At 47.0% G+C, this 14,601-nt stretch overlaps 1 protein-coding gene across 5 annotated transcripts in view; it reads right to left on the bottom strand.

The window, feature by feature from the left end:
- The window catches only part of XPOT (exportin for tRNA), a 53,586-nt gene that overhangs the window by 12,811 nt on the left and 26,174 nt on the right, over positions 1-14,601 (bottom strand). For 4 of the 5 annotated variants that reach the window (XM_058191203.1, XM_058191204.1, XM_058191201.1 and 1 more), the window contains 3 exons: positions 3,283-3,521; positions 2,330-2,615; positions 1,540-1,729 (listed from right to left, as the gene is read on the bottom strand). The exons of the other annotated variant lie outside the window; for it this stretch is intronic. In XM_058191203.1, coding sequence (XP_058047186.1) covers positions 1,540-1,729; positions 2,330-2,615; positions 3,283-3,521 — 715 coding nt within the window. The remainder of the gene's footprint in view (positions 1-1,539; positions 1,730-2,329; positions 2,616-3,282; positions 3,522-14,601) is intronic. 5 annotated transcript variants of the gene reach the window in all.

Raw genomic sequence — 14,601 nt, 5'->3', positions numbered from 1 at the left:
TTCCTGAAATTAGGAATACTATACACAGCACTAGCAGAACAAAACAGAGGAGAACAGCGGTATATATCAGGAAGGAAATAAAGGCTAAATTAAAATATCAAGATATAGATGGAAGAGTTTTAATGATAGAACTACAAATTGGGCAGAAATCATGGTTGTTGGTGACAATTTACACCCCAGATGAGAATCAAAAAATAATTTAGAAAGGACAGAAAAACGTTAGAAGGTGGACACTGAATCCCCAAATTTTAAAGGAAAAAGAATTTATTTTAAGGATTAGAAAAGAAATGGAATTATTTTTTAAAAAAAAATACAAAGCAACCAACATCATTACTAATTATATGAGATACGGCTAAAGCGTACCTAAGGGGTATAGCGATAGCTTATATAGCCAAAAAAAAAAAAGGGAGAAAAGGCAAATGCAAAATACACTTCAGGAGGAGATTAAAAAAATTAAAATCTAAATTACAAAGGGAGCCCGAAGATGAAAAAATTAAAGGGAAAATGGTTCTGGCTAAACATAAACTAAATATAATGGAGCAAGAGGAAAGGGCAAGGGAATTGAAAGCAGCAAAACAAAAAAATTTTGAACATGCAAACAAGCCCAGGAGGTGGCTAGCCTATAAATTAAAAAAGGATAGGGAAAAAAGATTGATTCAGGAACTACAGGATGAAAATGGAGTTACATTACAAAATGGAAAAAAATAAAAAAATAATCCAGAATTACTTTGAGGTGCTATATAAAAAAGAAGAAACAGACGAGGAGAATATAAAACAATACTTAAAGGTTAATGCTTTGCTGGAACTAAAAGAAGAGCAGAGGGAAATATTAAAGAAATAACAGCCATAGAACTAAGAAAAGCAGTGCAAAAACAAAAAAGTAATAAAACCCCAGGGCCAGATGGATTTCCAGGGGAGGTATATAAGAGCTTGTATGAGGATTTTGAAATGATACTACTGGAAGTGAATAATGATATATTGGAGAAAGCCAAATTACCAGACTCCTGGACTGAAGTCTACATATCCCTTATTCCAAAAGAAAGTACAGACCCCAAACAAATAAAAAATTACAGGCCAATCTCGTTGTTGAACATAGATTACAAATTTTTTACTACTATAATTGCAGAAAGTTTGAAATTAATATTAAATAAAATAATACATTCGGACCAAAATGGTTTTCTACCTACAAGGCAAATTAAGAACAATATAAGAACGGTGTTAAATGTCTTAGAGTACTATGAAGTACATCCTGAAAAACAGGTGGCACTAATATTTTTAGATGCTCAGAAAGCATTCGATAATCTTAATTGGCAGTTTTTGTTCCAAAAGATCAAAGATATAAGATTTGGAGGGAAGTTCAAGAAAACGATAAAGGCGATATATACGACGCAAAAGGCCAAAGTAATAATCAATGGGGATAACACAGAGAAATTTGACATAAATAAAGGAGTAAGACAGGGATGCCCAATGTCACCTCTGCTTTTCATCTTGACATTAGAAGTGCTGCTAATCCAAAATGAAAACGGACTCTTATCTTACCCTGATTTGCTATGACTTCACTCATTCCACTGCCAGTGACTGTTTGTAGGAAGGCAAAGTAACTCCTTCGCAACATTTGTTTTTCTAAAGCAGCAGATTGGTCATTATCTTCAGCAGGTTGGTGCAATACTTCAAAAATAGCATGCAGTAATGGCATAAACATTTGCTGGAGAAATGGGGAAACCTGGGTCTATAGATACGAAAAACATGGCTAATTAAGTTTATGAGCAAATACATTACAATAATAAAAACGGAAAAAGTTATAAAAACAGAGTCTGTCACTGCTCCATAAAATTAAGTTCAGCTGTAACTTCATCGCTTGTATTAACTTTGTACTCTTCAATCATTTCCTAATTATGTGTTAATAGTTTACTATTATAACCAGGCAAAGCTGGAAACACTGTGGTTTCCAGGACATCCTGGACAGTAACATCATGGTTAGCAGTGGGTTTCAGTCTTCAATGTGGAAGCATTGCTAGATACTCATAAACTTACTATTTGTTTCTCATTTAGTCTCAACAGCAACAAATGGTGGATTCAGAATAGAAGTTTTGTATTTTGATAATATATGAAGGTCAGGTGCTGTATGTGCCTTGCATTCTAACTGGCAATTTTTCTTTTAGGAGGAAGATGATGATGATGATGATATGAAAATGATGTTTTGTAACTAGCTGTAACCAATGTAATAGCCATTTTTTAAATGGCCATTTTTCCTCAAAGCAGCTATTTTATTAAATTTGAAATGATCAGTAGATACAAAAAGTCTGAGATATTTAAGATAGCCTCTTACCTTAAACTTTGCTGTGATCTGGTTTATGAGGGGAATAAATTCTTGAAGATCTTTTGCTTCACAATCCTTGAGCATATGTTCAGAGGCCGAAGGAATGTATGGGAGAACTTCTTCCTCTAAACAAATAATCATTCGGTGAAGAAAGGTGCGTACACCACTTCTAAGAACTTCCTTCTGCAAGGGGCAGCTAAGAGCTGGTAGAAATGTTTGTAAGCAGTCCAGATACACTTCTGAGCATCCACATTGTTTGACTGTCTGCTTGTTGCTGAAAGCTTTGCTAGTACGGCTATGCAAATTTAAAAAAAGTATATTACACTATGGTTTTGGTATGCCATATAAAATAATTTCCTAGGATGAATTATTTGAAATGATAAATTGGATTCTCTTCTCCATTACCCCAATGATTTATTTCATATACAGTAGCAGCAAAGAGGTACTCAGCTTGGTTCAGGAGAATATAAATTTCTCTGAACAAGATGTACTAAAATTTCATTGAATTCAGAAGATCTGAACAATTATAGCCTTATTTTATCATAATTATAGCCACCATACTTTTCATCATTATAATTATAGCCAACATATACTTCCTGGGCAAGAGGTGTAAGTGTGTCATGGTTGTTTAGAATCAGACACTTCTGGAAGAAATAGATTTCCTAGTTCCATTTCAGCTGGGTTTGAACACTGCCGTATTAACCCCAATAGATGATTTTTATCAGAAAACTGATGGAGGACAGTAGCCTTCTTAATTCTCTTGGACTACTCAGTGGCTTTCACTAGCATCTATCATAATATCTTTCTGCAGAGGTTGTCCAAGCTAAGTGTAGGTAGAATACCTTGAAGGGAAGAGCTAAAGTAATAATTAACTAAATGTAAAAAGAAGCCTAACTTGATATTTTTAGGTTGACAACTACACTGCTTTTAAATATAATTCAAATAGGCTCCATAAATCCTACCTTGCAAAGCCTACAGCATGATTTAGGCAATCAGCTAATGCCATCTGTCTGTCTTCATCTTGTGCCATCACAAGTTTTTCTAGCAGCACTTTGAATCTCTCCATTAGAGGAGTCAAGAGGTTCCTCATTAAAGCCTGCTTACGTTCCGTAGAGTATTCACTATTCACAATTAATACTCCTGCAGTCTCATAAATAAATAGTTGATCATCACTGGTTAATAAAGCCTGGTAACCATTCTCCTGGAACCAAGAAAAAGAGAAGAGTGCTCTGTTCAATATTAAATATTTTCTCCTAGAATTAGAGTAATTTTCTAATTATTCTGCTTGCTGAGTTCTACAGTCTCCCCAAGTTTTATAACAAAATCCCAAACTAAATTGCACAGAACATCCTAAATCATTTTGCCCCAAATGCTGTGTGATTGTTAACAAGTGTAGCTATGCTTTCTTTGAAAATGCTCCCTTCCAACTGCATATTCTAATTATAGTAACTTAATTATATAAATATTACATTTCAATACTCTACTGATGTACTATGGATTGAGGGTATAATCCTGTAAAATTGAGATCAGTTTTACTGTCTCTCAATACTTTCATATATCACTGCTGCTCATTGAACTAGATTGGCATGGGACCAGGCTATTTGTCTCCTATCCCCATTGTTTCTGCCTGCTCCATCAAATCTAGCAGGGGTCTTCCCCATCAAAGAATGTCATCTTGTTAAGATGATTCTTGTAAGAGTCATTTATTTTCTGTGGATGTGCCTGATCTCTGGAACAGCACCTACACAGAGACTTAGATGGTTCCAACCCTCTTCGCCTTTTGTAAGCCTCTGAAGATCCAGCTGTTGCCCCATGTATTTAGGCAAGCAATTAGATGAACTCTATTGAAATTGTGTCTTTTTTCTTTGCGGATTAATCAGGGTGTCATAGGTTTATATTGTTATGTGATATTATGGTGCATTTAATTTTTATACGCCATCCATAGTCACTGCTATTAGAAAATAAATAAAGAAATCTTGATACAATAGGTTCAAAATGGAAGATTTGACAGTTCTTGTTTAAGTGACCTTGAGCCAGTCCTTATAGGGTACAGACAGTTATATATATATATATAAAACATATACATATACATATGTTCGGGTTTTCTCCCGTGTAAAATTGGAAGTGTCTTGGCGACGTTTCGACGAAGTCTCATTCGTCATCTTCAGGCTTCAGCTTCGTGCTTCTGGGAGCAATGTGTGATCGCAGCTGTTTCTTCCTTTTAACTGCTAGTGGAGGTTTGAACTGATTGGGTGGGAGCTTGGCTGTGCTCTGATTGGATGGGGTTTTTTTAATGCTCTGATTGGCTGGGGGTGTGTCCTGTGTTGGTGGGGGCTTGGTTTAGTCTGTGTTGCAGGGGGATTTGAGCTGGTGAGCTGCATTGCTGTTGTTTGGCTTCGTGTTTGTAGTCGTGCTACATCTTCATAGTGGGTGTCAGTCTGCTGTATGTATGGATTGGAGGGGTTTGAAATGGCTAATGTTGCAGCTGCGGTCTGGCTTCTGGTCCTTGGTCGTGCTTCATGATCAGTGTGGGTTTGGGTCTGCTTTCTGGGTGGATGTGCGGTGGTGACATCCTGTGTGGACCTCATGAGTGTGGGTCTGGTGTCATTCCTCGTGTTAGGGACTCGTTTGTCAATAAGGGCGGGTTTCCAAATGGCTGGTAGGCGGGAGGTGTCATCTCGTTTGTTCATGCTGTGTGGGCGTTTTTCTATCTCAATGGCTTCTCTGATTATTCTGTTGTTAAAGTGTTCAGTTTTGGCGATAGTTCTGGTCTTTTTAAAGTCAATATCATGTCCTGTGACTTTAAAGTGTTGGACCAGGGAAGAAGTTGGTTCCTCTTTTTTGAATGAGTTCTTGTGTTCTTCAATGCGTGCACTTATTCTTCTGTTGGTTTGTCCAATGTATGTGGTGGGGCAGGCGGTGCATGGGATTTCATATACTCCTTGATTTTCTAACTCAATTTTGTCTTTGGGGTTTCTTAGGATGGTGGATATTTTTCTGTTTGTGCAGAATGCTGTCTTGATGTTATGTTTGTGGAAGATCTTGCTGATTCTGTCTGTGGTGCCTTTTATATATGGGAGGAGGGCTGTGCCGTTTTCTTGTTTTCTGTCTTGGATTTTAGTGGGGGGTTCTTTTTGGATTAGCTTGGTAATCTTATTTGTTTGGAATCCATTGGATGTTAGTACGTTAGTGAGAGTGTCTAGTTCGGGTTTTAGGTGTTGTTCATCAGCTAAGCATTTTTTTCTGGAGATGAGTGTCTTGGCTACGGAGTTGATCTGTGCTGGGTGGTGGTGTGAGAGTGCGTGCAGATAGCGGTTTGTATGTGTTTTCTTCTGGTAGGTGGTGTGTCCTAGGGAGCCATTGGGTTTTCTGTAGACTAAGACATCCAGGAAGGGAAGTTGGTTATTAACTTCTGTTTCCATGGTGAACTGTATTTTGGGGTGTAGGCTATTGAGGTGTGTGAGGAAGCTGTCAAGTTTTTCTTTCCCGTGTGGCCAGATTATGAAAGTGTCGTCTACATATCTGAGCCAGAGTTTTGGTTTGTGATCACATTTTTCTAGAGCTTGGGTTTCAAAGTGTTCCATGTAGAGATTGGCAATGACAGGTGAGAGGGGTGATCCCATGGGTGCTCCTTCTACTTGTTTGTATTTTTGTCCATTATAGATGAAGTATGTGTTGGATAGGCAGTGGTTGGTCAGATCTAGGATGTGCTGGGGGGGGTTATATTTGTTTTGGATAGCTGTCAAGGCTTCTTTGATTGGCACTTGGGTGAAGAGGGATATGACATCAAAGCTCACGAGTAGGTCGCTGGGCTGTAAGTTTTGTTTCTTTATGATCTCTGTGAACTGGAATGAGTTTTTTACGTGTGAGGTGATGGATTCTGCATAGGGCTGTAGTTGTTTGGCGAGAAATTTGGCTAGGTTTTGTAGAGGTGAGCCTATGGAGCTGACTATGGGTCTAAGTGTGGTTCCTTCTTTGTGTATCTTCGGGAGACCATAGAGTATGTATGTATGTATATATATGTATGTAGGTCGTTGGTTATTCGGGTTTTCTCCCGCGTAAAATTGGAAGTGTCTTGGCGACGTTTCAACGAAGTCTCATTCGTTATCTTCAGGCTTCAGCTTCGTGCTTATGGGAGCAATGTGTGATTGCAGCTGTTTCTTCCTTTTTAACTGCTAGTAGGGGTTTGAACTGATTGGGTGGGAGCTTATTTATTTATTTATTTATTTATTAATCATATTTATATACCGCCCTATCTCCCAAGGGACTCAGGGCGGTTTACAGGCACTAAAAACAGATAAATAGAATATAAATACAATATAAAACATTTAAAAAACTTATTCTAAAGCCCGTCCAATTAAAAATAGAAATAAAACCCAATTTAAAACCCAAAATTTAAAATCTAGCTCAGTCCTGCACAATTAAATAAGTATGTTTTAAGCCCGCGGCGGAAGGTCCGAAGGTCCGAAAGCTGACGAAGTCCGGGGGGTAGATCGTTCCAGAGGGTGGGAGCCCCACAGAAGGCCCTTCCCTGGGCGTCGCCAGACGACATTGCCTCGCTGACGGCACCCTGAGGAGACCCTCTGTGAGAGCGCACGGACGTTGGGAGGTATTCGTCGCAGTAGGCGGTCCCGTAAATAACCCGCCCAATGCCATGGAGCGCTTTAAAGGTGGTCACCAAAACCTTGAAGCGCACCGGAAGGCCACAGGAAGCCAGTGCAGTCTGCGCAGGATAGGTGTCATATGGGAGCCACGAGGCTCCATCTATCACCAGCGCAGCTGCATTCTGGACTAACTGTAGCCTCCGGATGCCCCTCAAGGGAGCCCCATGTAGAGAGCATTGCAGTAATCCAGGCGACGTCACGAGTGCGTGAGTAACCGTGGATAGGGCATCCCGGTCCAGAAAGGCGCAACTGGCGTACCAGGCGAACCTGGTGAACGCTCTCCTGGAGACGGCCGTCAAATGCTCTTCTAGAGACAGCCGTTCATCCAGGAGGACGCCTAAGTTGCGGACCCTCTCCATCGGGGCCAATGACTCGCCACCGATGTTCAGCCGCGGATTTAGCTGACTGTACCGGGATGCCGGCATCCACAGCCACTCTGTCTTGGCGGGATTGAGCTTGAGCCTGTTTCTCCCCATCCAGACCCGTACGGCCTCCAGACACCGGGACAGCACTTGATAACCGTTGGGGTGGTTCGGTGTGAAAAGTACAGCTGAGTATCATCCGCATACAGCTGATACTTCACACGAAACCACTGATGATCTCACCCAGCGGTTTCATGTAGATGTTAAACAGAAGGCGAGAGAATCGACCCTGCGGCACCCACAAGTGAGGCGCCTCGGGGCGACCTCTGCCCCCTGTCAACACCGACTGCGACCGGTCGGAGATAGGAGGAGAACCACCGATAAACGGTGCCTCCCTCTCCCAATCCCCCCAACCGGCGCAGCAGGATACCATGGTCGATGGTATCGAAAGCCGCTGAGAGGTCTAATAGGACCAGAGCAGAGGAACAACCCCTATCCCTGGCCCTCCAGAAATCATCTACCAACGCGACCAAAGCCGTCTCCGTGCTGTAACCGGGTCGGAAACCGGACTGGAACGGGTCTAGATAGACAGTTTCATCCAGGTGCAAGGGAAGCTGATATGCCACCATACTCTCTACAACCTTCGCCGCGAAGCGAAGGTTGGAGACCGGACGATAATTACCTAAAACAGCCGGGTCCAGGGAAGGCTTCTTAAGGAGGGCCTCACCACCGCCTCTTTCAAGGCGGCCGGAAGACACCTCCACCAAAGAAGCGATCGTAATCGCCTGGAGCCAGCCTCGTGTCACCTCCCGAGTGGCCAGCACCAGCCAGGAGGGGCACGGGTCCAGTAAACACGTGGTGGCATTCAACCTACCCAGCAACCTGTCCATGTCCTCGGAGCCACAGGGTCAAACTCATCCCAAATAATGTCGCCAAGACCACCTCGAGCGTCTCACCCGCATCACCGCAATCTTGGTCCAGACCATCCCGGCTGAACGATTTTATCGTATAGATAACCGTTAAACTCCTCAGCCCGTCCCTGCAACGGGTCATCCCGCTCCCCCTGATGGAGGAGGGAGCGGGTCACCCGGAACAGGGCGGCCGGGCCGGTATCTGCCGATGCAATGAGGGAGGAGGCGTAGCTACGCCTCGCTTCCTCAATGCCACTAGGTAAGTCCTAGTATAGGACTTCACTAGTGTCCGATCAGCTTCCGAACAGCTAGACCTCCAGGAACTCTCTAGGCGTCTTCTCCGGCGCTTCATCCCCCTCAGCTCCTCGGAGAACCAAGGAGCCGGTTGGGCCCTGCGCCGGGTCAGAGGCCGCAAAGGCACGACTCGGTCTAAGGCCCCCGCCGCGGCCCGTTCCCAGGCCGCAACAAGTTCCTCGGCCGAGCCGTGAGCCAGACCCTCAGGAAATGGCCCAAGCTCCGTCCATCCGGGTCCATCAGGCGCCTGGGACGGAACCAACGTATCGGCTCCGTCTCCCTGCGGTGGTGAATGGCGGTCAGAAAGTCCAGGCGAAGAAGAGAGTGATCTGACCATGACAAAGGTTCAGTGACTATTTCCTTTAAGTCCAGATCTCTCAACCACTGACCAGAGAGAAAAATCAGGTCCAGAGTGCCACCCCCAATGTGAGTAGGGCCATCAATTACCTGGGTCAGGTCCAAGGCCGTCATGGAAGCCGTGAACTCCCGAGCCGCTGTCGATGACAGGCCGGAAGATGGCAAGTTAAAGTCCCCCATGACTAAAAGTCTGGGGGTCTCAACTGCCACCCCGGCCAGCACCTCCAGGAGCTCGGGCAGGGCAGCTGTCACGTAGCAAGGAGCCAGGTACGCGATCAGCAGACCCATCTGACACCTATGACCCCATCTCACAAAGAGGGATTCGCACCCGGCAATCTGAGGCACAGTGGTCTCCCTCGGCTCTAGACTCTCTCTAATCACAACCGCCACCCCACCACCCCTACCCTGGGCCTCGGTTGATGGAATGCACGAAAACCCGGCGGGCACATCTCCACGAGGGGCACACCCCCTTCCGTGCCCAACCAGGTCTCCGTAATGCCTATAAGGTCCGTGGAACCCCCCTGAATAAGATCACAAACAAGGGGGGCTTTGTTCACCACGGACCGAGCATTGCACAACATCAACCGAAGGCCCGGGCTCTGAGGATCCTGACCATCCGGGAACGGAGAAGTCCAAGGGGTCGGAGCGTGATCGCTTTCAGACATCGAGCACGCTCCCGAAACTTGGTATGACCCTCGCTTCCGCCATATCTGCCTCTCCCACTTACCGTGTCAATAGAACCACCCTCATCAATAGGAACACCTCCACCCCATAACCTCCGAACCTGATAAAGAAAGACCGCCATGAGCATGTGCAGAGACTGGCCTCACCCGACGGGTTACCCCATTGCCCGCCTTACCCTCCTACCCCTTAAAAGTTCCTCTCTAAAACCCCACAAGCTCTTCTTTTCGCATGCCACCTCTGTGGGTCCCAAGACCGTCATGGAGGCCGGCCCTCGTAGTGAGGAGGCCATTCCTGCGGCGGGGCACCTCGCAGGCGCAAGAGTTCCTCATGAGTATAGTGCGTAGCAGCTGAGACTAAGAATCGGCAAAAACAAAAGCTCCATCTCCGAATGGCAGGTGGTAGCAGATGGTACTAGTCCAGAATGAGGACGGACGCAGAATGGAACAGCGATAGGCACCAAATGACAGTCTAGGTGGTATTCTGTCGAGTGTATAGTCCAAACATCCTGGAACCGGGGGTGAGGGGAGATGGCACTCCAGTCCTTGGGCACATCCTCCTCCGTCTTCCTCTGTCCCCAAATAAGTCCCATTGTCTCCCCCAAAAAGTCCTAATAGGACCAAAAACGGCCATAGAAGTCCCAAAAAGGCCGAGGGGGGCATGGATGATGTTATCACAGTCACAACCACAGACTGGTTACAGGGGAACCGCTCCGGAATGCCTCCATCATCTCCCCGCAAACCTCCAACAACCCCCTCCAGACATGGCCAGGAATAAATCCTAACCACCCCAGAGGCCAGGTCTCTCCAGCCTTATCCCCCCAAGAGGCCAGGCCCATTGACTGAGTTCTTGTGTTCTTCAATGCAGAAGAATAAGTGCACGCATTGAAGAACACAAGAACTCAGTCAAAAAAGAGGAACCAACTTCTTCCCTGGTCCAACACCTTAAAGCCACAGGACACGATATTGACTTTAAAAAGACCAGAACTGTCGCCAAAACTGAACACTTTAACAACAGAATAATCAGAGAAGCCATCGAGATAGAAAAACGCCCACACAGCATGAACAAACGAGATGATACCTCCTGCCTACCAGCCATTTGGAAACCCGCCCTTATTGACAAACGAGTCCTTAACACGAGGAATGACACCAGACCCACACTCACGAGGTCCACACAGGATGTCACCACCACACATCCACCCAGAAAGCAGACCCAAACCCACACTGATCAGGAAGCACGACCAAGGACCAGAAGCCAGACCGCAGCTGCAACGTTAGCCATTTCAAACCCCTCCAATCCATACATGCAGCAGACTGACACCCACTACGAAGATGTAGCACGACCACGAAGCCAAACAGCAGCAGTGCAGCTCACCAGCTCAAATCCCCATGCAACTCAGACTAATCTGAGCACAACCAAGCCCCCACCCAAACAGGACACACCCCCAGCCAATCAGAGCACAAAAAAACCCCATCCAATCAGAGCACAGCCAAGCTCCCACCCAATCAGTTCAAACCCCCACTAGCAGTTAAAAAGGAAGAAACAGCTGCAATCACACATTGCTCCCAGAAGCATGAAGCTGAAGCCTGAAGATGACGAATGAGACTTCGTCGAAACGTCGCCAAGACACTTCCAATTTTACGCGGGAGAAAACCCCAATAACCAAAGACCTACATACAAACACCCGCGAAAACCTCAGAAAACAAATATATATATATAGTTATATATATATATATATAGTTATATATATGGGTTGGGAGGTGGGAGGGAAAACCCATCGGGGAGGGGGCCAGTTCCTGTTGGTACTCGTGGCGTTACTATAATAGGTCCGGAGGTGACGGGGGACAATCACGTTCCAGTTCACCAGGGTTATTCCATCGACACGGTAAGTGGGAGGGGCAGATACGGCGGAAGCGGGGGGCCATATCGTGTTTCGGGAGAGCGCGCTCGCTGTTTAAGAGTGATTGCTTGCTCCGGCCCCTCAGACTTTTCCCGTTCCCCGAGTGACCAGATTCCTCAGAGCTTGGACCTTCGCCTGATGTTATGCAATGCGAGGTCCGTGGTGAACAAAGCCCCCCTGATTTCTGATCTCATTCAGGAGGGGGCCGCGGACCTTATGGGCATTATGGAAACCTGGTTGGGCACGGAAGGGGGGATTCCCCTGGTTGAGATGTGCCCACCAGGTTTCCGAGCATTCCACCAACCGAGGGCCCAAGGTAGGGGTGGAGGGGTGGCGGTCGTTATTAAGGAAAGTCTAGAACCGAGGGAGACTACTGTACCTCAGATATCTGGTTGTGAAACCCTCTATGTGAAGTGGGGCCGTAGGACTCAGGTGGGCTTATTGATCACGTACCTGGCTCCTTGTTACGTGACAACAGCCCTGCCCGAGCTGCTGGAGGTGCTAGCCGGGTTGGCGGTTGAGACCCCTAGACTTATGGTCATGGGGGATTTCAACTTGCCATCAACCGGCGCTGCGTCTTCGGCGGCTCGGGAGTTCATGGCCTCCATGATGGCCATGGACCTGACTCAAGTAGTTGACGGCCCTACTCACATCGGGGGAGGCACACTAGATTTGATTTTTATCTCGGGTCAGTGGATGAATGATCTGGAACTGGGTGATGTAGTCGTTGAACCTTTGTCATGGTCGGATCACTCTCTCCTTCGTCTGGACTTTCGGACTGCTACCCAACACCGCAGGGGGGACCAATGCGTTAGTTCCGTCCCAGGCGCCTGATGGACTCAGAGAGGTTCCTGACGGAGCTTGGGCAGTTTCCTGAGGATTTGGCCCGCGGCACGGCCGAAGAACTAGTCACGGCCTGGGAATGGGCCGCGGCTGGGGCTCTGGACCGTGTCGTGCCTTTGCGGCCTCTGATCCGGCGCAGGTCTCAACCAGATCCTTGGTTTTCTGAGGAGCTGAGGGAGATGAAGCGCCGGAAAAGACGCCTAGAGAGTGCCTGGCGGTCTAGCCGTTCCGAAGCTGACCGAACACTGGTTAGGTCATTTATTCAGACCTACCTAGTGGCATTGAGGGAGGCTAAATGTACATACGTTTCCTCCCTTATTGCATCGGCAGATAACTGCCCGGCCGCCCTGTTTCGGGTGACCCGCTCTCTCCTGCAGCAGGAGGTGCGGGATGACCCCTTGCAGGGCTGAGCCGAGGATTTTAGTATGTACTAAAATCGCTCAGCTCCGGGACGGTTTAGACCAAAATTGGGTAGATTCAGGTGAGACGTCAGAGCCTCGTCTTGTTGAGACTGTTTGGGAGGAGTTTGATCCTATGACTCCCGAGGAGATGGACAGGATGCTGGGAAGGCTTAATGCCACTACATGTTTATTGGACCCGTGTCCTCCTGGTTGGTGCTGGCCACACAAGAGGTGACACGGGGCTGGCTCCAGGGAATTATTAATGCTTCTTTGTTGGAGGAGGTTGTCCCTCCCGCCTTGAAAGAGGCGGTGATGAGACCCCCTCCTCAAGAAGCCTTCCCTGGACCCGGCCATTTTAGGCAATTACCGTCTTGTCTCCAACCTTCGCTTTGTGGCGAAGGTTGTAGAGAGTGTGGTGGCATGTCAGCTACCCCAGTTCCTGGAAGAAATGGTCTATCTAGACCCGTTCCAGTCCAGCTTTCGGCCTGGATACAGCACAGAGACAGCTTTGGTGGATGATCTCTGGAGGGCTCGGGACAGAGGTTATTCCTCTGCCCTAGTCCTATTAGACCTCTCAGCGGCTTTTGATACCATCGACCATGGTATCCTGCTGCGCCAGTTGGAGAGTTTGGGAGTGGGAGGCACCGTTTTTCGGTGGTTCTCCTCCTACCTCTCTGACCGGTCGCAGACGGTGTTGGCAGGAGGGCAGAGATCGACTATGAGGCGCTTCATGTACGGGGTGCTGCAGGGGTCGATTCTCTCGCCCCTCCTGTTCAACATCTATATGAAGCTGCTGGGTGAGATCATCAGTGGCTTTGGGGTGAGTTACCAACTGTATGCTGACGATACTCAGCTGTACTTCTCCACCCAGGCCACCCTAACTAAGCTGTCGAAGTGCTGTCCCGGTGTCTGGAAGCTGTGAAGGTCTGGATGGGGAGGAACAGGCTCAAGCTCAACCCCTCCAAGACGGAGTGGCTGTGGATGCTGGTGTCCCGGTACAGTCAGCTACAACCACGGCTGACTGTCGGGGGCGAGTCATTGGCCCCGTTGGAGAGGGTGCGCAACTTAGGCATTCTCCTGGATGGGCAGTTGTCTTTTGAAGACCACTTGACGACCGTCTCCAGGAGAGCTTTTTATCAGGTACGCCTGATTCGCCAGTTGCGCCCCTTTCTTGACCGGGATTCCTTATGCACAGTCACTCACACTCTTATTACCTCTCGCGTGGACTACTGCAATGCTCTCTACATGAGGCTCCCCTTGAAGAGCACCCGGAGACTTCAGCTAGTCCAGAATGCAGCTGCGCGGGTGATAGAGGGAGCTGGTCGGAGCTCCCATATAACACCAATCCTGCGCAGACTGCACTGGCTGCCTGTGGTCTTCCGGGTGCACTTCAAGGTGTTGGTTACCACCTTTAAAGCGCTCCATGGCTTAGGTCCGGGTTACTTACAGGACCGCCTACTGCCACCGCTTGCCTCCCACCGACCCGTGCGCTCTCACAGAGAGGGACTCCTTCGGGTGCTGTCAGCCAAGCAATGCCGGCTGGCGGCCCCCAGGGGAAGGGCCTTCTACCCTATGGAATGAACTTTCCCCTGGACTTCGACTACTTCCAGACCTTCGGACCTTTCGCCGCGAGCTTAAGACCTATTTATTTGTCCGCGCGGGACTGGCATTTTTAGTTGTTTATGGGTTTTTTTAGTTGTTTATAGGTTTTAAATTTTTAATTAGTTTTTTTGGGATTTTAAATGCATTTTAAATTTGGGCCAAATTTAAATAAGTTTTTTAATTAATGTTTTATTTCACTGTGTATATTTGTTATTTTTATTCTGGCTGTTCACCGCCCTGAGTCCTTCGGGAGATTAATTAAAATT

Source organism: Ahaetulla prasina, chromosome 7 (genome assembly GCF_028640845.1).
Source record: "Ahaetulla prasina isolate Xishuangbanna chromosome 7, ASM2864084v1, whole genome shotgun sequence".
Taxonomy (NCBI): Eukaryota; Metazoa; Chordata; class Lepidosauria; order Squamata; family Colubridae; genus Ahaetulla; species Ahaetulla prasina.
Note: the sequence above shows the minus strand (reverse complement) of the source record. Positions and strands in the feature narration are given on the sequence as shown.